The sequence below is a fragment of the Lynx rufus genome, unplaced genomic scaffold (assembly GCF_022079265.1).
Source record: "Lynx rufus isolate CCGP_SWC_20201006 ecotype Redwood Valley unplaced genomic scaffold, mLynRuf1.p SCAF_3, whole genome shotgun sequence".
Lineage (NCBI taxonomy): Eukaryota > Metazoa > Chordata > Mammalia > Carnivora > Felidae > Lynx > Lynx rufus.
In genome coordinates, this window is record NW_025814845.1 from 186,448,517 (window position 1) to 186,473,045 (window position 24,529).

Below are 24,529 nucleotides of genomic sequence, written 5' to 3' on the forward strand. Positions count from 1 at the left end.
GTCTACAGAATACGGATGACTCAACCAATAGCATTTACTGAAGAAAAGCTGCTGACCCCGCCCCATTATCCCCCGCGAGGAGATGTAATAGGATACGCCCCCATGACGTTGCTGCGAGGCATGTCGGGAATTGTAGTCAGCCTTCCGAGGCCCCGTCCCTGGAAACACCAGTTCCGGGCCAGCGAGCTGAGCCCTAGGGCAGACGTCAGAGTCCTTGTCTTCGCCACGTCGCAGACATGGTGAGTACCTCTGCTCGCCATCGCCGCTTGTGTTTCCCCTCGGGTTTCGGTAGCCTCCATGGCTCCACAGCCTTTGGAAGGAGCTGGTCCTGCCAGGGCCCACGGTGGCAGCTGCGAACTCCGTGGTCTCAGCCGGGGGACAACTGCCCGACACTACCTGGAATACCCCAGCTCAACGTTAGGACCTGCGCTGCCCGCGCCTCCTTCTTGTGTATGCATTTTGAGAACGAGGGATTATATTAGGCGTTTTTGAAGGTTTGAAAAAGTATTGGACCCGGGAAAGATACGAGTAACTTTCTTTAAAGACTGCCCAAATTTGTTATCTCCAGCTTTTACAACTGGATTCCAGGGGCGCCTGGGTGGCTCAGTCAGTTAAGCGTCTCACTCTTGATTTCTGCTCAGGTCATGATCTCAGGTCAGATCGCAAGGGCTCTGCGATGACTGCAGAGACTGCTTGGGATTCTCTCTCTCTTATCTCTGCCTCTCCCCTGCTCGCATCTATCTCTCAAAATAAAAAAATAAACATTTAAAAAAATTTTAACGGTATTCCGAGCTCTACATCTGCAGATCTATCTACTAGTTGTACCTTCACTCAGATAATTCATATGTATTTCATTTAAAAAAATTGTTTTTAATGTTTATTTATCTTTGAGACAGAGCATGAGCGGGGAAAGGGCAGAGACAGAGGGAGACATAGAACCTGAAGCAGGCTCCAGGCCCTGAGCTGTCAGCACAGATCCCTAGGTGGGGCTGGAACTAACAGACTGCCAGATCGTGACCTGAGCGGAAGTCGGTGGCTTAACCGACTGAGCCACCCAGGCTCACCAATTCATATGTATTTCAAACTCCGCAAGTTCAAAACTGATTCATTATTTCCACCTCCCGGCATCCCACAATCGCTCTTCCTCCACTGATCCCCAGCTTGGTAAATGGTACCGACAGCCAGCATGTTGTGCATGCCAGAAACCTGGAAATCCTCCTTGACACCTTCCTCTTAACTCCTGCACATCTGATCAATAATCAGATCCTATGCATTCTTACTCCTACATGGCTGTCAATTGTCATTCACTCTACTGCAACCATCCCTGTCCTTGCCACCATCAGATCTAACCATCTGTGGCAGTCTTTTAAATTTTTGAAGCAGATCTTCGCCAATCTATGCCGCTGCTTGGAATGGGTTCTCCCCTCTACACCCCCATCTTTCCTTTGGAATTGTTAATACTCACACCTACTTACCCTTCACATCTCAGCTTAACTATTACTTCTTCAGAGAGGATCTCCGTTCAGAAGCCTAGGGAGATTCTAGTCCTTTCACTGAAGATCTTTTGTGGAATCTTCACAACAACCCTATGAAATAGGTTTTTTCCAATTTTACAGAACAGTACAAAAGTACTGAGTGACTAGTTACTTTGTGCAAAATCATATAGTGTAAATTTGCCCTTGCCTGTCTTTCTAAATTTTGTCTTCTTCGGTATCTTGCGTTGTCATTAAGTATTTTTTGTTCAAATGGGTGCCTAAAATTTTCTATGGTAGTATTGTTCTTTATTTAACTGACTTCTTATTGGTAACTATTTAAGTGGCTTCCAAAAAAAATTTTTTTGCTATGATGAACAACAGTATGTTAAGTGGACAACATTGAAGCTCATTTTCACTGAACTTCGATTATTTCCTTAGCACAAATTCCAGAAGTAGAACTGGGGCAAAGGGTATACCCTTTCAACAGGTTAGTTTGTGGAATAAATAAAAACAATCACCCTTTTAAACATGTGAGGAGGGAATTGTAAAGAGAAAAATAGTAATGGTACCTACTTCATGATGTTCTGAGGATGAGAGTTAATACATGTCCGGCCACTTAGCATAGTGACTTTTACATTTTAAGAGCTCAATAAATGTTAGTATCTATTCATTTATTTTAAAATAGGGTTCATAATGTGTAGTGTGGTTCTTCAGCCTGTTTGGGACCTATTTTGAGTATCTGATGAAAGCTTTGAAACCTCATCTCAGAAATTCCCTTCCTCTTTCTCTCCCCATTCCCCACAAAATGATACCTGTCATTTGTCATATGTCATCAACTCCTCGAAATTCAACATATAAACTCATATTAGGAACTACTAATAGGTTCCATTTCACACGGGCTTTTTCCCTTTATAAGGTGCAAGATTTTCCTATGCTACTAAATATTCTTCTAAAGCATAGAGATTCTTCATGACTGTATAGTATTCATAATTATTTACCCAATCTCCCGCTGTTAACATTTAGTTTAACATCCTTATGCCGGGGCCTTTGTGTGCTCTGCAAATTTCTTTAGACTAAATTTCTGAATGCAGAAATCACTAGGCCGAGAATTTGAGTATAAGACTTTTGATTCTTATGGCCACATTGCCCTCTGAAGAAGAGTTCTACAGTTCACATCCCCACCATTATGATGTGTCAGTTTACTCTCATTGTCTTAACCACCACTGTCATCATATTAGATTCATCGTTCTTGTCCGGTTCTTAAACTAGTTCTTCACCATTGATGTTTTCATGGCATTCTTAAACCCGTTGTGAAGACCATAATTTGGAAATACTGTTTTAAATCAGTGGTCCTCAACCTTTTTATATTAGAATCACTGGCACAGAGGAGCTTTTAAATATCCCTGTGCCTAGACCGTCCCAGATCATTTAATCACAATCGCTGGGGTGCAGCCTGGGTGTAAGTACTTTAAGCTCCTCAGGTGACTTCAATGTGGAACAAAGATTAAGAACTCCTGATTTAGAATTTAGGGTGTTTCGTTTTTCTGCAAAAAACAGAATTAACTCATGAAATAATTTGAAGAATACAGGTTAATTAATGCCTTAGCCCAATCTTAGATACAGTCTCATTTGTATGAGGATGAGTTTGTTTTGTTTTACGATGGAATTTTGGTTCTCTTTGTCTTAGGTGATTTCAGAGACTGTGGATGTACTCTTCAGAATAAGAGGAGGCCTTGATCTAGCTTTTCAGCTAGCTACTGCTAATGGTAGGTCTGACAAAAAAACAAAAAACAAAACAAAAAAACTTCTCTTTTTTTTATTATAAAATTGATGATGAAATATACCAAGATTCTCTTTATTTTGCAGATGAAACTAAGTGAGAGATAGGATGAATAAACTAAAATCATATGGTTAGTAACTTATATAAATTGGATTTAAACTTAGGGATTGTGTTCCAGCACCACCACTAGCCCATAAGGTTCCTCTAGGCAAATTAGGAAGATGTCCCCCTTCTTAAAAAAGTTCACTGCCCACTGGTGAAAAATTGTCACTATAAATATGAATATAAATGAGCACAATGTAAATGAGGCACCCAGATTTGTGCATCGCAGACTTGCACCTATGCATAACCCTGAGTCTCCACAGCCCACTCTCTTCAAGGTTATGTTGTTTGGGAATGGTACAAGAATTCTATGGGGGAAAACTCAGCAGGGTTTGTATAAAGCAAATTCTAGGATGTCTTCCTGTTTCTGATTTGGGCTAAGGCCACAAACGGAGGTAAAGAGTATCAGAGGAGAAAGATGAGGAGTTGTATTTGAGATGTGTTTCATATAAGATGCCAGAGTATATCAAGTGCAGATTCCCAGCAGGCATTTGGTAATTTGAATGCAAAACTTAAGGGAGAGTGGTCAGGACTGGAGATCGAGAATATCTCTGAAGGATGATAAGCCACACCACGATAATAAATAAAATCACTCATGAAAAGTATGATGGGTGGTGTCAGAAGCCAAAGAAAGGTTCAGAAAGATAAGGAATGAAAAGTTCCTTGAAGGAGATCACTAGCTGGCCATCGTTTCCATGGAAATAGGAAGGGAAAGAATGCATAATGTTCTTTCTGACACTGTAGATGCTTTTTACCTAGTAATTAATGTATTTGAGCTTCTCTTTTGATTTATTACATTCCTACTATATCAGTCTTTCAAACACGCAAAGAAGAGAATCATTAATGAGAATATATAGAAGAAGGAAGTACTTAACTTTAAAGACTTCACAATTTTTTTAGATTACATTACCTCATGGACCTTCAGGGATAAACAGAAGATAATCGAGGAATTAAGTTTATCTTTTGTAGTGCAGCTGAAAATCTTTAAATTCAGCTTTCTGAAACAGATCAAGATGTCTTAAAATCTGACTTGTTAAAAGTAATCTTTTCTCTACCACAACCCCAAGGTATTTATTTATCAAGATATCAATGTAATAGTTAAATAAATATTGTAATCACAAGGTTAAATAGGTTTAGGATTTAAGAGTATTAAGCTAGGACAAGTATATATTATCTTCTTTAAATATATCTTCTTGAACCATGAAAATGTTTTACATATTCCAAAATTGTATTAAATTAAAAGGAAATCCTCCTACATTGCTGGCGGGAATATAAAATGGTGCAGCTCCTTTGGAAACAGTTTGGCAGCTCCTTGAAAATGTTCAATGTGGGGCGCCTGGGTGGCGCAGTCGGTTAAGCGTCCGACTTCAGCCAGGTCATGATCTCGCGGTCCGTGAGTTCGAGCCCCGCGTCGGGCTCTGGGCTGATGGCTCAGAGCCTGGAGCCTGTTTCCGATTCTGTGTCTCCCTCTCTCTCTGCCCCTCCCCCATTCATGCTCTGTCTCTCTCTGTCCCAAAAATAAATAAACATTGAAAAAAAAAAAAAAAAAGAAAATGTTCAATGTAGAGTTAACCCTATGACCCAGCAATTCTACTCCTAGGTAGAGAATACAGCAAGCACTTCCTAAGAGAGTTGGAAACATCCACACGATAACTTGCACACAAACGTTCGTAGCATTATTCATGAGAGCCAGAAAGCAAAGAGACAACCCAAATGTGTTTCCACTTTGAATGGATAACCAAACTATGTGGTATCTATACAAGGGAGTTTTATTCGGCCATAAAGAGAAATGAAGTACTGATTTATGCTACAATATAGATGAACCTTGAAAATACTATACTGGGTGAGAGGTGGACGTGGACGCATGATGTGTCATTCCATTTGTAGGAAGTATCCAGAATAGGCTAATCTATAGAGACAGTGGATTAGTGGTGCCACGGGTAAGTGCAGAGGGAACGGGGAATGAGTGCTGTTAAGTACAGGGTTCTGTTAAGTACAGGGTGATGACAGTGTTCTGGAATTAGATAGTGATGGTTGTAAAACCTTGTCAATATGCTAAAAGCAAGTGAGTTGTACACGTTGAAAGGATGGATTTTTGTGGTCAATGACTTTTATCTCAATTTTTCAAAAAGAAAGGCAAAATGATTTTTTTATTGAATCTGGGGAATAGTTCTTGGGAGTCAGTTTTACTCTGCTCTACTTTTGTGTGTTAGAACCATTCGTGTTGAAAAGCTTAAAATTCGTCTTAATAACTTCTATTTATGTTGTTTTAATTTAGAAATATTTATCAAGAAAGCACTAAAACATGTGCTAAGTGACCTGTCAACCAAGCTTTCTTCAAATGCACTTGTGTTCAAAATTTGCCACAGTTCGGTGTACATATGGCCCAACAGTGACATAAACACCATCCCAGGAGAGTTGGCTGACGGTTCTGCTTGTAAGACCATAATGCGCTTTATTCAGTGAGTATGTTTGAAAACTGCTAGAAATGTTTTCAGAACATCACTGCACATTATAAACATCTTTGTGTATTAAAAATTTAGCTTTGAACAGGAAGAAGATACAAAACGAAAATTTATGAGAAAGAAAGACAAAAAGTTATCGGACATGGTAAGCAAATCACCTGTCTTCTCAGTTAAAAATGTTTAATCCTTGAATTTGGAGTGGAGTGAGATGTTAGAGATTATTTAATCCAACTCTGTTATTTTTCACAGGTCAGATTATTGAGGTCCAGAAAGAGTAAATGACTTTCCAGAGGTCATATTTCTGCTTTACGTGTCAAAGCTTTTGTTCCATATTAATACATATCTTAAAGGTTTTCTTCGATGCTTTCTTTGCTCCCACAAAAAGTATACACCTCAAGTATGTTTACAAATTATATAAAAATAAATAAAACGGAATTGTTCTGAAACATGATAGTGACACATTATGCTATGAGATAGTAAGAAATAACTTACTTTTCTTCATATTGTTCTTAGTTCTGTTGCTTTTTTGAACCAGTGTTATTGAGTACTTGCCATATGCCACAAACTTGGCAGATACTGGACGTGAAAAGTGGAGCTCCTTTAAGGGAGGAAGCTGTATCAAGTTAACACGACTGCAGTGTTTTTCTAGGCTGTTACGGGAAAATGACACGAGGTTAGAGAGGTGGGCAGGGGCCACCTCAGAAGAAGCTGAACTAAACCCACAGCCATGGTAATGGAGAGGAGGGAGTGGAGACAAGAGATATCTAGGGGATGCAATGGATTATGCTTGGAAACGAATTGGACATGGGATGCCCAGTTTCTTGCTTGGGTAAAGATGGATGAAGGGGAGGACATGAGGTCAGTTTCGGTCATGTTGTTTGAGACACCAATGAGATGTCCTCGTGAGCTGTTGGATTTACAAATATGGAATGTACAAAAAAACTGGGCTGTCGATCAAATGATTTGAGAATTACCAGTAGTTGGAGTTTGACATTTTGAGTAGTACGGGTCAGTTACTTTGTAGAATGCTCCTCAGTTGGGATGTGTTAGGCTTCCTCGTGATTAGATTCAGGTGGTACACTGTTGGTAAGAATACGGCAGAAGTAATGTCACGTCCCCCTCAGTACATCATATTAAAGAGTCTTCTCCTGCTATTGTTCATGTTAAAACTCTCATCGCTTACTTAATGCGGTGTCTGCGGGTTTTCTTCTCTGTGAGGACACTATTTTTTCCCTTATATGTAGTTAAGTGAGGCTTACTTTGTGTATCTTCTGAGGCTATATTTATGTATCCTATTCCTTACCAAAGTTTTACTCACCACTTCAGTTGGAATTGGTAATTTTTACCTGAATCCAACATTAACCTGATGGTTGCAAAGTGGTGATTTTTCTATCATTTCCTTCCACATTTATTACATGAAATTATACCATAATGAAGAGCTTTGCTTTTCTTTAATTTATTATAAACATGGAACCATAGGTTCCTATTTTATGCAGTGAGTTACAATCTGTTACTCTCATTAGTTATTTGGATGCTCACATCCTATAAGATTTAGCCAATGGAAGCTTCCTTAAGCTAGCTCCAATGTCCTTTTGACACTGTATTTTTGAGTACTTCCTACTTCATTCCCCAAGGTGTTCTAGGCACATCATGTACTGTCCCTGTTCCAGCTCGGGAATCAGCCATTTCTCCATTTCTTTATCTATGTAAATCCTATTTGTATTTCCAATTCTACTCCTACCTCACACGGCTCATAAATGTTTTCCAGTGAGAAACCTAGCTTCCAGTATCCTCAATATTTTGCCAGATTTGTTCAAAACAGAAAGTGTTTTCAGAGTTGTTATTGTATACCCCTGTCAAAATCAAACCTACTAATAAGAGTTCAATATTTGTTTATAGTTCTCTGTGTCTTTAGACCAGGGTTATATAGTTGTAACGTATGTTTAAAAGTTCCTTTGGTAGAGAGAATACTGTATGAACACTGGTGAAGCTGTGTCAGCTTCAGTGTTTATCAGTGCGTGCGCACGCACACACACACACACACACATACACACACACAAATGTTTATCAACACATGGTCAGTCTGATTTCATCTTCATCCCCACTCACTCTCCACCTTCCCTCAGATTATTTTGAAGCAGAGAAGACTTTTTTTTTTAAGATAAGATTTGTGCTTTTATTTATTCATTTTTAAAATGTTTATTCGTTTTGAGAGAGAGGGAGAATACGGGGGAGGGACAGAGAGACAGGGAGAGAGAGAGAATCCCAAGCAGGTTCTGTACTCAGCGCAGACAAGATCTTGACCTGAGCCAGAATCAAGAGTTGGACGTTTAATTGACTGATCCACCCAGACACCCCTACGATTTGTGCTTTTAAACAATTTACTGTCATACAGCTTTATATGGCCCTTAAAAAGTCCTTTTACTTGCCCTTAATATTTAATGTTCAATGTGCTATAAGTTGACTATTACTGTTTATCTTTATAGCATCAAATAGTAAATATAGATCTTATGCTGGAAATGTCAACCTCTTTGGGAGCCGTAACCCCCATCATTGAAAGAGAAAGCGCGGGGCACCACTACGTTAGTATGATTTTACCCGTTGATGTAGTTCTATCTGTTGCTCCGGAAGAAACCTGGGGAAAGTAAGTATTTTGTCCTACTACTGCATTTGAATGAGCACTCCTCCCCAAAGTAATCAGAGTCGGTTTTTAAATATCATATAGGCATATCCAGGATTGTTGTAACTTTTACTGTGATTTATTCCTTGCTTATTATTAAACTGAGTCATCTAGTAAGTAAATGTTTATTTAGAGGATGTAGGGTAGTGTGCAAAACCTAAAGGGTTTTCCCTTTACCTATACTCAGAAATACACAGTTTACTTCACTATGCATAATTTAGACTTCCTTTCATAAACCTGGTCCAATCAAGTGTTTTACTGTATTTGAGATGTATTTACTCTCCACTCTCATTTTTCATAGCCATTATAACTTTCGTTAATGCCCTTGAATATTTCCCTCCACAGAGTTCGTAAACTTCTAGTTGATGCAATTCATAATCAACTAACTGATATGGAGAAGTGCATTTTGAAATATATGAAAGGAACATCTATTGTGGTTCCTGAACCGCTGCACTTTTTATTGCCAGGGGAAAAAAATCTTAAAACAATTTCATATCCATCAGGAATTCCAGATGGTCAGCTGCAGTCCTATAGAAAGGTAAAACCAATTCACCTGTTCTTAGAGAAAACATGACCATGACTCATTTCATTTTTACTTAAACATTTCTAATAAATGGAAATTATTTTGTGATTTAAGAGGAAAGTGTGGAAGCAGACTGTTATTTTTACATGTTATGTAATTTCTGTTCACATAAAACTTTTTAAAAGTGGTATTAATGAAAAAATGCTAAACCATATGTAACATTTTGATTTCATACATTCATTGTGGTTCATATGTTCTCTGAAATTTTTCCATAACAAAGTACAGAAATGAAGAGATACTTACATGCCTGGAGCTGCTGCTGAGTGTTTATAAATAAACTCCTTTTCCCTTCTGTTATTTTAAGATTTGTGAAAGAGACAAGATTACAGTCAGAGAAGGAAAGTTAGGATTTATGCTAATTCTAATTAGGATTTATAGTAATACTTCATCCCCCATGTCCCACCGTTATTTGGGTTTCATTAGAGGTATTTTGAAGAAAACATGATCAGCATTAAAAGAACTGAGATTGATGAAATGACTGGTTTTGGAATGCATATTTTTGATGTCTGGTCTTGCCTGGCACCCATCCAATTATACTGTGGGAGCATCTTCCTCATTCCCCTGGGAAGAGGTGTCATACTGTAACCCTCTGCACCCTCTGTAAGTGTTGCTGGCGGAATTGGCCTGCAAAGGCACCACGTCATCCCATTCAAACTGCAAGATACGTAGGAGATACAAAAAAGGAAAATGCCGGACTTTACAAAGTAACTGTCACACTTTTATACAGTTGGGAAAATTTTGCATTTTAAACACGTGTGTGCATTGTAATTTTGATGCCATATTGGTTGGTTTCCTACCACCGAATTTCTACTTCATAATTTAATCACTACCCTTTGTATTTGTGAAGTACTCTAAGCATGGTTTTTCAAAATACTGTCACATAATTCTATTATTGTTCATTATAATTTACTCATTTGCAAGGCTGTTTCAAAACCAGTCTTTAGCCTGGATGTGTTTTAACACATTGTGTTGTAATAAATAATTAATTTGAAATTATCTTACTTCTCTCACTCTGACAAATTACAGCTGGCCCTTGAACAACACGGGTTTGAACTGCAGGGATCCTCTCGTACATAGATTATCTTCAGTAAATACAACCCAGCACTATAAATGTATTGTCTCTTCCATACGATTTTCTAAATAATGTTTTCTTTTCTGTAGCTTACTTTATTGTAGGAATGCAGTATATAATACATATAACATACAAAATATGTATTAATCATTAATGTGTTTATAAGGCTTCCAGTCAACAGTGGCTATTCAGTTTTTGAGGGGTCAGTGTCTCTAATCCCCGCATTGTTCAAGGGTCAACTGCATTTTCATTTTTTCTGCGTTCCCTTCCCATTTTTACCCATATCCATAGAAAAACATAAATAACTCTCATTTGGTTTTAGTTTGTTACAATATTATTATTCTATATGTTATCATATTATATTAGTTTAGTGAATTATGTGTGTTTGGTAACTTTTATAGCCAGTATATAATTAGTTTTGTTTTATCTCTTTAGCTTGAGTTTGTTTACTGATAAGGAATCTAAGTTATTTAACTTTTTTCTCTTCTACTGATTCTGATTTCATTTAGGAGTTACATGACCTCTTCAATCTGCCTCATGACAGACCTTATTTCAGAAGGTCTAATGCTTATCACTTTCCAGATGAACCATACAAAGATGGTTACATTAGAAATCCACACATTTATCTCAATCCACCTAACATAGAGACTGGTATGGTGAGTTTAATAATTATTTATAGAGTCAACTGATCATCAGTGTCAGTGGTGGGTTTTTTGGTTTTTCTTGGCTCTTTGTATCCAGTGGAAATTATAAGGATTTATTCATAATGTCTATCGTCTCTAAAACAAAATTTACCACCCATTTCTTTTAATAATCATTGCTTAAGATAGTAGTAATTCACAGTAGTCTAAAAAGGTCAGGTATAGATATTATGTACCACATTTTTCCTACTAAAATTCCATTCCCCAACTTATTTAAAAGCCTTGCCCCCATCTGTTCCATTTATTTTCATTCTGAACCTGAGAAATCACACTAAGTAGGCTAAGTATTCTACCCAGGGCATGCCGTGGCAGGAGTCTGGTTAGGGCCTGCAACACGTTTCCTGTGCGGTGCGGCCCTGGTTGCAGGTGGTGGGTCCTCACTCACGGCAGCTCAGGTAAGAGTGGACTGGTGGAGTGTGGGGAGGGTTCTTTGCGGGGTTTGAGTAGGGCCAGTAAGCAGGGGCTCGGGGCCATCCGAGAACAGGAATGCTTGCTCGGCCGGCCTCCTAGAACTTAGCGGCCCCGTGACCGGCAGCCACCTGTCTCAGGCCCCTGCTGCTCCTTGGTGGCATTTCTGCTGCTTTCTGTGGGTTTGCTTTGATCCTAACTGGCCTGCTTTTCTCAGCCTCCATTTCTTCATCGCTGAAGCCTGTGTGTAATTTTTTCCTGCCCTCCTCAGAGCTGCTCACCGCCCACATCATTTAAGGTCCATTCCCTTAAACTCAGGCCGCCGAGAGAGGAAACTTGATTGTCCATCATGTCATGGCATTTATTCAGTATCTGCTGAGTCTCTGTGTGCTTTGTAAGGAAAGCTTATTAAAAATGAACATATACGGCGCGCCTGGGTGGCTCAGTCGGTTGAGCGTCCGACTTCGGCTCAGGTCACGATCTCGCGGTCCGTGAGTTCGAGCCCCGCGTCGGGCTCTGGGCTGACGGCTCAGAGCCTGGAGCCTGCTTCCGATTCTGTGTCTCCCTTTCTCTCTGCGCCTCCCCCATTCATGCTCTGTCTCTCTCTGTCTCAAAAATAAATAAATGTTAAAAAAAAAATTTTTTTTTTAAATGTATGTGCTTTGTAAGGAAATCTTATTAAAAATGAACATATGCTACAATGTCTACGTAGAGGACTTCGGGGACCACATCAGTAGGCTGAAATCCAGGTGTCAGCAAGGTCAGGCAGCTTCTAGACACTTTAGGGGAGAATCTATCCCTGCCTCTTCCAGCTGCTGGTGGCTGCATCACTTCCTGTCAGCCTCTGTGGTCATGCTGCCTTCTCTTCTCCTCCTCTGTGTTAGAGTCCCTTCTCCACTCCCTCGCAAGGACGCTCGTGGTTACATTCAGGGCCTATCTTGATAGTCCAGGCAAATGTGCCCATATGTTAAGACCCTTGATTTAATCATATCTGCAAAGGCCTCCCTGAAACTTTTTTTCTTTTTTCTTCTTGTTCTTGTTTTCTGTTTTGACCATATAAGGTAGCATTCACAGGTTCCAGAGATTAGGAGATAGATATCATTTGGGGACCATTTTTCAGCCTACTGCAATGTTCTCGTTATAAATTTTCTGTGTGTGCTTGAGAAGAAAATATATTGTCTAATTGTTGGGTGAGGATTCTGTATTTGTCCATGCCTCTTCCTAGCTAATTTAAGCCAAAAAATAATAGTACCAGTTTGTGGTGGGAGGTGGGGAACATGTGTTCTTTTTTAAACACATTTTTTAATGTTTATTTTATTTTTTAAGAGAGAGACACAGCATGAGCGGGGAAGGGGCACAGAGAGAGGGAGACACAGAATCCAAGCAGGCTCCAGGCTCCAAGCTGTCAGCACGGAGTCTGAGTCGGGGCTGGAACTCACTAATCATGAGATCATGACCTGAGCTGAAGTTGGAAGCTCAACCGACTAAGCCACCCAGGCGCTTAATATTGCTTTATACAACAAGAAAGAAGTTATATGATCTTGGCCTTTATTTAAGGATTTGTTTTTAATGTTTTTAATGTTTATTTTATTTTTTGAGAGAGAGAGAAAGAGCATGAGTGGTGGAGGGGCAGAGAGAGACACACACACAGAATCTCAAGCAGGCTCCAAACTCTGAGCTGTCAGCACAGAGCCTGACGTGGGGCCCTAACTCACAGACCCTGAGATCGTGACCTAAGCTGAAGTCGGCCGCTTAACCGACTGAGCCACCCAGGTTCCCCTATTTAAATAGCATATCTGGGTTTTAATCAATGGCAGGTTTACAAAATTGGAGAAACATTCTTCACATGTCCCATTATGTGGACCCTTTGTTTGTTCATTCCTTCCTTCATCATTTATTCAACAAATAGTTGCCGGCTATTAACCATTAGCCAGGCCCGCTGGAGAAGCTTAGGCCCAGAAATAAATAAGACACAGTACTTGCCCTTACTGAACTCACATATTAGTGTAGTTAGACAGAGATTTAAAAAGTAATAAGTAGGGGTGCCTGGGTGGCGCAGTCGGTTAAGCGTCCGACTTCAGCCAGGTCACGATCTCGCGGTCCGTGAGTTCGAGCCCCGCGTCTGGGCTGATGGCTCAGAGCCTGGAGCCTGTTTCCGATTCTGTGTCTCCCTCTCTCTGTGCCCCTCCCCCATTCATGCTCTGTCTCTCTCTGTCCCAAAAATAAATAAACGTTGAAAAAAAATTAAAAAAAAAAAAGTAATAAGTAATGGGTCAAGTAGTGCTTTGGGGGGAAAAAAAAAAAAAAAGCAGGAGAGAGAGTAACAGCCAGGGCAAGTGGTGGGTGGTGAGGGAGTAAGCATGCCATGTTTAGGTTGGATGATCACAAAGGCCTCTGACATTTGAGCAGAGACCTGAGTGAAATAAGGGTGCAGAGCTGCAAAACTGTTTGGGAAAAGAGTGTTGCAGGCAGGGAGAACCATAAGGCTCTGAGATCAGATTGCCCCTGGCATATCTGAACCTAAAACAGAGCATGCAATAGAGGAAAGCCAAGATGAAACTGCCAGAGGGCGGGACTTAACAGGCCTGACAGCCTATATGGTAAGGACTTTGGACATTTAATAAAAAGCCAAGAGGGTATAACGTTCAGCTATAGTTCTCAAGGCATTTTTGTAAGGAATGACAGTAACAGTCTAGCTCTGAGAACAGTAAACTTGGCTTGGGTGTATTATAGAATATATGCATCTATCTTAAGTTTAATATGTTATTCTATTTCTTCTTTTTATATAGATTCATGTGGTCCAGGGCATATACAGTTATCATCACTACATGCAGGATCGGACGGATGACAGTGGCTGGGGCTGCGCTTACCGATCTCTGCAGACCATCTGCTCTTGGTTCAGACACCAGGGCTACACAGAGAGACCCATTCCAACGCACAGAGAAATTCAGCAGGTACAGAACATGCCATTTAAAATTATAATCAATTGTACATTTCATGACCCCTTAATGTACTACTAACAATTATTATTACCTCATGGTACACACAGACTTATTTCTGTTTTGAAGGAAAAAAATATATACCTGTAATCGGAAAAAAGGTCCAAAATAGAGTTTTTAATGGCTGTCTTGTGTGTGGATTTTTTTGTATTTTTAAACACATAAAGGCTCTAGTTGATGCCGGGGACAAACCAGCAACATTTGTCGGATCACGGCAATGGATTGGATCTATCGAGGTGCAGCTGGTACTGAACCAACTGATTGGAATAACATCAAAAATACTGTTCGTCAGGTGAGGATGCTAAGAAATTAGTGAAATCATTTCAAACCAAGATTGTCATTTTATTAAAATAATAAGAAAACTAGATCTTTTTCTCCTTTCTCTTCCTCCACATTCTTTCTCCCCTCCCTGTTGCTTCATTGCTTTATTAATCCCATTTATTTATTTATTTATAATTTTTTTTAATGTTTATTTTTTGAGAGAGAGACAGACAGACAGAGTACAAGCAGGGGAGGGGCAGAGAGAGAGGGAGACACAGAATCTGAAGCAGGCTCCAGGCTCTGAGCTGTCAGCACACAGCCTGACGTGGGGCTCAAACCCACAAGCTGTGAGATCATGACCTGAGCCAAAGTCAGATGCTTAACTGACTGAGCCACCCAGGCACCCCTAATCCCATTTTTTTAAACCCTGAGCTTTTCTTGGTTATTTTTTAGAAGACTTTGAGTCAATGAGTAAATTTCGTGATATATACTTGTATGGTCTAGACTTAATTTTAGCCTAGAAGAGGAAAACTTGGGAATATGTCAACTTTGAGTGGAGTTACATAAAATCAAATTTTTTTATCCTCAAGTCTTTAAAAAGTCTTCAAAGGAGGAAATCAAATGTTGATCTATGACTGCCCTTTTTGTGTAACTCCTGCTCTTTTTCTAAGATGTCAGTGAACTAATAATGTGTCCAAATAATATATTCATTTTTTTCCAATACATTTTAACCATAATTCTAGCATTAAAATATGAGCAAATATTAGTTAAATAAGATTAATTTCTATGACCATAAGTAGCTTACTCCTTGTTTATGAGCTCATGTTTTATTTTTTCTTAAGTTTATTTATTTTGATAGAGACTGAGAGAGCATAAGCCAGGGGAGGGGCAGAGAGAGAGGGAGAATCCCAAGCAGGCTCCATGCAGTCTGCACAGAGCCTGATTCAGGGCTTGAACTCAAGAAACCGTGAGATCATGACCTGACATGAAACCAAGAGTTGGACGCTCAACCAACCGAGCCACCCAGGCGCCCCTATGAGCTTGTGTTTTAAATACATTTTCTATTACAACCACCTCAGTAGATACAGTAACACCATCCTTTTTTGTGCATGTGCTTTTGTCCAAGTTCATCTGATTTCACACTTGCAGTTTGGTTTGGCTCTGGAAACCAATGCTAACAAATAAATGATAGATTAAGTATTGAAGCATATGGTGCTCAAAAAGTGAGCATTTTGGCCCCTTAAAACTTTACACATGCCTTACTAAGAAGGTAAGGATTAGCACCACTTGGCCCATCCAATCTAAAAAATAACCTCCCTTCATCTGACCATCTTTCTCTCTTCTCAAAAATACGAATTGTATAGGACATTGAAATATCCCTAAAAATAGTATGTCGTACTTGAAAACATCTTGCAGTTTTCATATTGGCCTCACAGATATTGTCTATTTTAGCCCCAAAGCTCCTGTCGTGTAGACAGGGCAGGGTGATTGGTCCCGATTTAAAGATAAGGAAATACAGACTGAGCCTGATGGCAAGAAGACAAGAACCCAGGACTTAAAACTCATTTTTCCAAAATTAAATCCATCCATAAGAGCCCACTGGGCATCAATGTGACCACTTTTACTCCCCAGTTAAAAATCCAGACCCTTCTTTATGCAGTTGCAGAAGCAAAGGAACAGGGTCTCCTTACTTCTTTCCTAGCATGTTTAGTGGCCTTAAATATTTTAAGAGGTTATGGTGCTTTAAATTGCTCTCAGGTCAGTTCCTGACCACTTGATTGTATTTAAATTTATATCGTATTTTTTTCAGTAACCAAAAAAAGAAAACAAAAAGGTAGAAAACATTGGCTCCCTAACTCCTTAATGACTTTAGTGTGAGAAATTTTTCATCTGATAGAGAATGGTTTCTTTCTAGCCAAGGTTCTGAAATGGCCTCTCAAGGACGGGAGCTGGCTAATCATTTCCAGAGTGAAGGAACTCCAGTAATGATCGGTAAGGTGTTCTGGACATCTTGGGCTCCTTTGATAGAGTGGAGAACATGTAAAATGTATTGTTAATGTAAATAATGTCACATAAAATCAGTCATTTTTAAACCTTTCAAAATTAGCTTTTATACCGTATATATTGACCTCTGGGTATTTATTTTTCTATTTCCAAGGTGGGAAGAAAGCTAAAACAAAAGATAAAGGTTAAGAAGAGAAATGATAACTGTGTTGAAATATTTAAAGAGTTGAGAGCAGTATAGAAAAGAGGCCACTGTCACTCAGTTGAGCCTCGTAAGTCATGGTGCTGTCACTAACTTGGCTGGCTGTGTGACACTGTACAGATTGCTTCACCTCACTGGGCTGTATTTGTCAAAAGGATCAGATTAGTCGATCTAAAGATTGATGATTCTATGACGAACAAGCCTTGTTCTCTTGGGAGGAGTTTAGACCCTGCATAGCCCTTCGTAAATCCAGTATCAGTAATGCCATGGATATGGCAGTGGAATATAAACCTTATATGGTTATAAATGTGATTGTATCTTTTTTGTCTTTAAAGATATAATTTTATCTCCTCAGTGTATTTGACATCATCTGTGGTCTTTTATAATATAGGCTAGTCCATTCTAATGCGATATTAGATCAGTTAATAAGCAAGATAGTGCTTTTAAACTGAAATTGAGTAGCAAGTTGAGATTCATACATGCCCTCTCACAGTTCACATTTCCTCTGTTATAGGGGGAGGAGTTTTGGCCCACACAATACTAGGAGTGGCGTGGAACGAAATTACCGGGCAGATAAAATTTCTAATTTTAGATCCACATTATACAGGCGCTGAAGATCTGCAAGTTATTTTGGAAAAGGTAAGTATCTGTTTAACAGAAATGAAGATACAAGGCAAAGAACCTGGAACCAAAAGATAGCAAACTGGCTGTTAACAGAAGGACTCTAAACCGAGGGCAGTGATCCACACTTTAAGGAGGTATTCTGGGGCTATAAGGAGTATCTTTCTAGGTAGGGAGAACGAGAGGAAACTAAAGTGAATTGCAAAGAAAAAACTTTAGATTTATAAACACTTTCTTAATTATTAACTTAATAATGGAACACACAGCTCATCATTATATTCCTTTGGAGATGTTACAACTTTGCATAAACAAATGTATTGAAATAGGAGGGTAGATTAAATAACCTTTATAATTGTATTAGTAACCAAAAATAAACTAAGCGGTATGGAGGCTTGACTACTTTTAATTTATTTACATATAACTTAATCTCATTCTATAAAAGATTTGAATTTGAGACAAAATTCCAGAGTAGTCATTGATACTTACAATATCAGTTAAAGGAGGGATAAATTTAATTTATAGGCAACAAATTTACACATATGAAAACTCATACTAAAACTTTAGAAGGCAAGTATAAGACATAATTAACTTGAATTTTAACTACTATATTCTTTGCCAAATATATTAAAATTACAAAAAATGCATACAACCTTTCCAGCCATAAGCCAATGAATATATCATACTGTTACTGCCTTTTATTTTTATCATGTTGTCACTAAGTCAACATCAACATGAATGAAAAGGTTTCTCTGAACTGTGAATTTATAATTTAATTAGATCATTTTCTTATGTAAAAAGCTTTAATTAGGAGTTATAAATAATATCTTAAGTTCTATATTTAAAAACTCTAGGGGAGCCTTGGTCGCTTAAGCGTCCAATATCAGCTCAGGTCATGATCTCACAGTTCATGAGATCGAGCACCTCATCGGGCTCCACAGTGATAGTGATAGCCTGCTTGGGATTCTCTCTCCCTTTCTTCCTGCCTGCCCTGTTTGCTCACCTTCTCAAAATAAATAAATACACTTAAAAAAAAAGAATAATACTAAAAATAAACTCTAGAATTTTATATTTTACTTTTTTATATATTATTTTTTTTAATTTTATTTAATCCAAGTTAGTTAACATAAGTGTAATAATGATTTCAGGAATAGAATTTGGTGATTCATCACTTACGTATCATCACACGTGTCCTAATGCCCCTTGCCTATTTAGCCCATCCCCCACACAACACCCCTCCAGCAACCCTCAGTTTGTTCTCTGTATTTAAGAGTCTCTTATGGTTGTTAAATACAGAGAACAAACTGAGGGTTGATGGGAGGAGGGGAAAATGGATGATGGGCATTGAGGAGGGCACTTGTTGGGATGAGCACTTGTTGTTGTGTGTAAGCAATGAATCATGGAAATCTACTCCCGAAGCCAAGAGCACACTGTATATACTAGGTTAGCTACCTTTACAGTAAATTCTATTAAAAAAAAAAAAAGTATCTCATGGTTTGCTTCCCTCTCTGTTTTTATCTTATTTTTCCTTCGTTTCCCCTGTGTTCATCTGTTGTGTTTCTTAAATTCCACATAGGAGTGAAATCAGGTGATATTTGTCTTTCTCTGATTTATTTAGCTTAGGATAATACACTCTAGTTCCATCCATGTTGTTGCAGATGGCAAGATTCCATTCTTTTTGATTGCCAAGTAATATTCCATTGTGTATATATACCTCATCTTCTTTAGCCATTCATCAGCTGATGGACATTTGGGCTCTTTCCATACTTTGACTATTGTTGATAGTGCTGCTATAAACATTGGGGTGCGCATGCCCCTTTGAAACAGCACACCTGTATCCCTTGGATAAATGCCCAGTAGTGCAATTGCTGGGTCGTAGGGTAGTTCTATTTTTAGTTTTTTGAGGAACCTCCATACTGTTTTCCAGAGTGGCTGCACCAGCTTGCATTACCAAAAACAATGCAAAAGAGATCCTCTTTCTCCACATCCTCGCCAACATCTGTTGTTGCCTGAGTTGTTAATGTTAGCCATTCTGACAGACATCAGGTGGTAATCTCATTGTGGTTTTGATTTGTATTTCCCTGCATCTTTTTCATGTCTGTTAGTCATCTGGATGTCTTCTTTGGAAATATGTCTGTTCTTTTGCTCATTTCTTCACTGGATTATTTGGTTTTTGGGTGTTGACTTAGTAAATTCTTTATAGATTTTGGATACTAACCCTTTATCTGATTTGTCATTTGCAAATATCTTCTCCCATTCTGTCGGTTGCCTTTTAGTGTTGTTGACTTTTTCCTTCGCTGTGCAGGTTTTTATCTTGATGATGTCCCAATAGTTCATTTTTGCTTTTGTTTCTTTTGCCTCTGGAGACATGTCTAGTAAGAAGTTGCTGCGGCCAAGGTCAGAGAGGTTGTTGCTTGTTTTCTCCTATAGGATTTTAAAGGTTTCATGTGTTACATTTAGGTCTTTCATCCATTTTGAGTTTGGTCCAGGTTCATGCTTCTGCATGTTGCTGTCCAGTTTTCCCAACACCATTTGCTGAAGAGACTGCCTTTTTTTCATTGGATATTCTTTCCTGCTTTGTTAGAGATTAGTTGGCCTTACATTTGTGGGTCCATTTCTGGGTTCTGTATTCTGTTCCCTTGATCTATGTGTCTGTTTTTGTGCCAGTACCATATTGTCTTGATGATTACAGCTTTGTAATACAGCTTGAAGTCTGGAATCGTGATGCCTGCAGCTTTGGTTTTCTTTTTCAACATTACTTTGGCTATTCAGGGTCGTTTCTGGTTCCATACAAATTTTTAGAATTGTCTGTTCTAGCTCTGGGAAGAATATTGGCGTTATTTTGATAGGGGTTCCACTGAATGTATAGACTGCTTTGGGTAGTATCGACATTTTATCTTCTGTATCACTGATTTGCCGCTTTGATTGGTCCATCCTTGCCATCACAGCATCCATTCAAGATTGCATCTCGGTTATAGAATTTTTAATTTCAGCCTGACTAGGTTTTAGTTCTTTTACCTCTGCAGAAAGGGATTCTCTATTGTCTTCCATACTTTTTTCAACACCAGCTAGTATTCTTATAATTGTGGTTTTAAATTCTAGTTCAGACATCTTACTGTATCTGTGTTGATTAAATCCCTGGCCATGACTTCTTCCTGTTTTTTATTTTGGTGTACATTCCTCCCTCTCGATCTTGACCTGAGCCGAAGTCGGATGCTTAACTGACTGAGCCACTCAGGCCCCCCCCCCACCGGCAAATTTTTAAATAATAGAATAAAATAAGGAAAATAAATAAAATTAAAAATTAAAAAATTTGATCTCTTTCTGTATCCAAGAAAGAAAAAGAAAACAACAGAAGCAAAAACAAACAAGCAAACAGAATGCAGCCTGAATGAAGTTACATCCAGTTTCCCCAGAAACTGAAACTTTGCATCACACTCTAGTCCTTAAACAGGTGGAAGGGATTTGTCCTGGTCTTCTCCAGGATATGCCTCGAGGGTGCAGGTGGGCAGGACTTCTGGCAATGGCTCCGTTGTCAACTTGGTGGCGCTGATTAGCTCACTGGGGTCTATCCCTGTGTGCGCACATGTGCGCTTGAGGTGAAAATGGTTTCACCCAGCTCTCTAGTCTCTGGCGTGGGGATTTTGTGCCCTCACACACGTGATCAAGCACCCCTCCTTTGTTTCAGGCTCCTGCCTTTACTCTGTCTGTGTCTAAGTTGTCTGCCTGCCAGGCATGAACTCTGAAACTTCAGACTGTGCGCTCCGCTGTTTATAGAATCCTGGTGGAATTGAAACCCACTCCTTTCTCTCAATGGTTTTGGGAAACTGATTTCTTGTCCATTCCCCTGCAAGTGTTTTCACTCTTTCTCTTTCTAGCTACTTTCAGGGGGCGCAGTCCCAATACACTGCACTCTCCCCCTTTCTCTCTGTCCTCTCTCCATGAAAACAGCTCCTTACCCTCCATGGCTCCGCTGCTTTTCTCTCCCCCACATCTCTCCGCACCATCTACCTGCCAAGTTATCTGGCTCAAATTATGCAGATTGTTGCATTAATCCTCACATCAATTTCCTAGGTTTTCACAATGGTTTGATGCTGATCTAGCTGCATTTCAGGGATAAGACAAGGTCAGGGTCCCCATAGTACTCTACCTTCTTAACTCTGTCCAGGTCATTTTTTTAAAGCAGAATTCCTGGAGAATTGGGTAGTTTAACATTGAAATTGATTGGGGATACACTTTCAGAAGTTGAAAAGAACATAACCACATGAGGTTACTAAAGCCCTGAGGATAAGGGGTTTTAGTATGTAAAGAGCTTCACTGTGTGTGGCTGAACTGTTTTATATTTCAGACTAGTAAAGTCTTTTGCTAATGCTAAGACTATCTAAATACTGACAGGATATAAGTGCATTCTGCTTTTCTCTTTCAAGACATTTGGACTTTTAAATCTATGTATGGAATGTTTTTGGCCGGTACATGCAAATGGAAGCAGTATTTACTCTTTCTTTAGCAAACTGTTTACTCATTCAGTATTAAGTACCTACCTAATATGTGCCATCCACTGTCCAAAGCAATAGGGGTATTAAAGAAGGTCTTTAAAAAGCTCTTAGTCTAGCTACAAGGACAAAGGAGATCCAAAAAGGATTCCCCAGAAAGAATATGGTTACCTAAGAGGGAGCTGGAACTCCTGTAGAGTTGTAGATCCTGTAGAGGGCTCCCTTAGACACAGTGAAAGGAAAGCAGGGCATGTTCCCCGAACTACAGTAGTTTGAACCTGAGTAGAGCTGGTTTAAGGGGTGTGGGTGGCGGGATAGTCATTGTGAGCCCTGCGAGAAACCAGGCATTTAGATTTTATCTTCTGGCAATGAGAAACCTTATTTTAATTAGAGGTGTGATACAGATAAAATTACTTCTTTCTGGCTGGCATGAGGAACTTTGCGCTAGATGGAGTTGTCCAGATAGGGTTTTCTGAAGCATCTGGATAGATCCAGGAAGGCATTGTTCCTGATTACTGTCTCTGAGGACTGTGCTGTCCTTTTCAAGTCATATTTCCGTAGATTCTATAAAAAACCCTTTGCCGTATTGGCACACAGAAGGAGCTGTGAAGCCAAGGCCTGGCCATCGGTGGAACTATTGACTCTCACTTAACTCAACAATCTAGAGCACTGTTTTATAGTCTGTTCAGGCTGCTATGACAGAACACCATAGCCTGGGTGGCCTTACAATTCTGGAGGCAGAGAAATCCAAGGCACCGGCATGTCTGGTCTGGTGAGCCCCACTTACTAGTTCACAGAGAGCAGTCTTTTTCAGGGTCTTCCACGTGGTAGAATGGATGAGGGACGTTTCAGCAGCCTCGTTAATGAGGGCACTGATGCCATCCATGAGGGCTCTGCCCTCATAACCTAGTCCCCTCCCAAAGGCCCCCTTCTAGCTACCATCACCTTAGGGATTAGGTTTCACATGAATTTTGGGAGGACACCAACTTTCAGTCTGTAGGGGGAGCCACAGGGAGAGTTCTGTCTCCGCCTGACCTCTCTTTACCCCTTTGTGGAACTTCCCTGTTTGAAGTTCCCAGACCACTGGCCTCAAAAGGAAAGAGCAGGCTCCCCTATCTACTGCCATCAGTTGCTGGTTTGGGCACCCTCTCTACCCACTTCTTTTTTAAATATTTGAGTCTGGTTACCTGAAAAAGCCCTCAAAGATTAAAACAGATCATATAAGCCTTTTTTTCTGTTCATCAAGAAAACAGATTTTAGAACATTAAATTTATGAGAAAAAAGTTTGCTAAAAGAGATAATAAAAAGCTTATTTACGTATAAAAACAAACAGATCTCAAAGATAAATTAGCAGTTACCTGGGGACAGGGGAACATGACTGATGGAGGATTTTTTGTTTGTTTTTTTACTTGCATTTGAAATCAGATTAAAGAACATGTCTACTGAACCCTCCAACCTCCACACTAAAAAAATAGAGCTAACACACTATCTTCTGTAGAAAGCATGCACTTGAACTCTAGGTCCCTGACTGAATGCCCAGCAGCTTCCTAGTATCTTAGGGTTACTGTCACTCACCCACTGGTATTTATTTTAAGAGTCCTAGCTGGCCTCCTCAAAAGTATTTTGCAAGCAAAGCATTTCATTTCAGAATGATATAACTCAGACTAGTCATTAGCTGAGTCTTTAAGAAAATAAACCAGGGGCACGTGGATGGCTCAGGCAGTTAAGTGTTCAACTTCGGCTCAGGTCATGATCTCACGGTTTGTGAGTTTGAGCCCCGTTTCAGGCTCTGTGCTGACAGCTCAGAGCCTGGACCCTGTTTCAGAGTCTGTGTCTCCCTCTCTCTCTCTGGCCCTCCCTAGCTTGTGCTCTGTCTCTCTCTAAAAAAAATAAACATTTAAAAAGTTTAAAAAAAGAAACCAATGGCCCTGAAAGAAATTTGATACGCTTTTGTATTTACAATGAGATTTTGTTTGAACGTAATTTTCTCTGCTGGGAGAAAGGATTAATAGTGATATGAAGAATGGAGAGTGGCATGATTATGGCCCAAAGACAGTGAAGGGCATCTCAAGAAGCCAGCACAGATTTCTCCCCGCCACACACATTTCCTCATAGCTAAGATGCACGGCATGGTCCCTAGACCGTCTTTAGTGGAGAACTAAGAAAAACAGACTGCCAGTTCAACTATCACCTGCCATCGACTGCCAGAATTGTACATCGTAAAATCAAGAAAAATGTGGTATTTGGAGTAACAGTTACCATAAGGAATTTTTAAAAATAATTTCTAGGATTAAGTGCCATAGAGTTAAAATTTTGTTAAACTCTACCTGAAATGGACCCAAGTCTGTTAATGTCCATGCTTCCCAGTTCAGATCTCTGACTTATACAGGTAGTCTTATTACAGGATCCAGCGGACAGAACAGGTTTTTAAAATGTTACAGTTTTGATCATGTAGTCCTATAATTTTGTAAAAGATTTTCCTTTCGCTTCTCCCAAATCTAGGGCTGGTGTGGATGGAAGGGCCCAGACTTTTGGAACAAGGATGCTTACTATAATTTATGTCTTCCTCAGCGACCAAATGTTTTCTAAAATATCTTGAACTCAGACTGTAGTAAAGTTGTGTTATAAATTTGTTAATAAAGACAAACTTTAAATCCTGGGTGTAGGTTGATGGATTAAACTACAA

The 24,529-nt window shown here is 39.4% G+C and overlaps 1 protein-coding gene across 1 annotated transcript; it reads left to right on the top strand.

Annotated features, from left to right (window-relative positions):
- Nucleotides 1–181: 181 nt before the first annotated feature.
- UFSP2 (UFM1 specific peptidase 2) lies at nt 182–24,509 on the top strand. Its single transcript, XM_047091741.1, has 12 exons — nt 182–239; nt 3,163–3,241; nt 5,636–5,819; nt 5,901–5,967; nt 8,309–8,466; nt 8,848–9,040; nt 10,667–10,813; nt 14,056–14,220; nt 14,433–14,557; nt 16,442–16,518; nt 17,247–17,371; nt 24,346–24,509. Exons 1-12 carry the CDS (start codon nt 237–239, stop codon nt 24,430–24,432), a joined length of 1,410 nt encoding a protein of 469 aa, XP_046947697.1. The 5' UTR covers nt 182–236; the 3' UTR covers nt 24,433–24,509.
- The last annotated feature ends 20 nt before the right edge of the window (nt 24,510–24,529 follow it).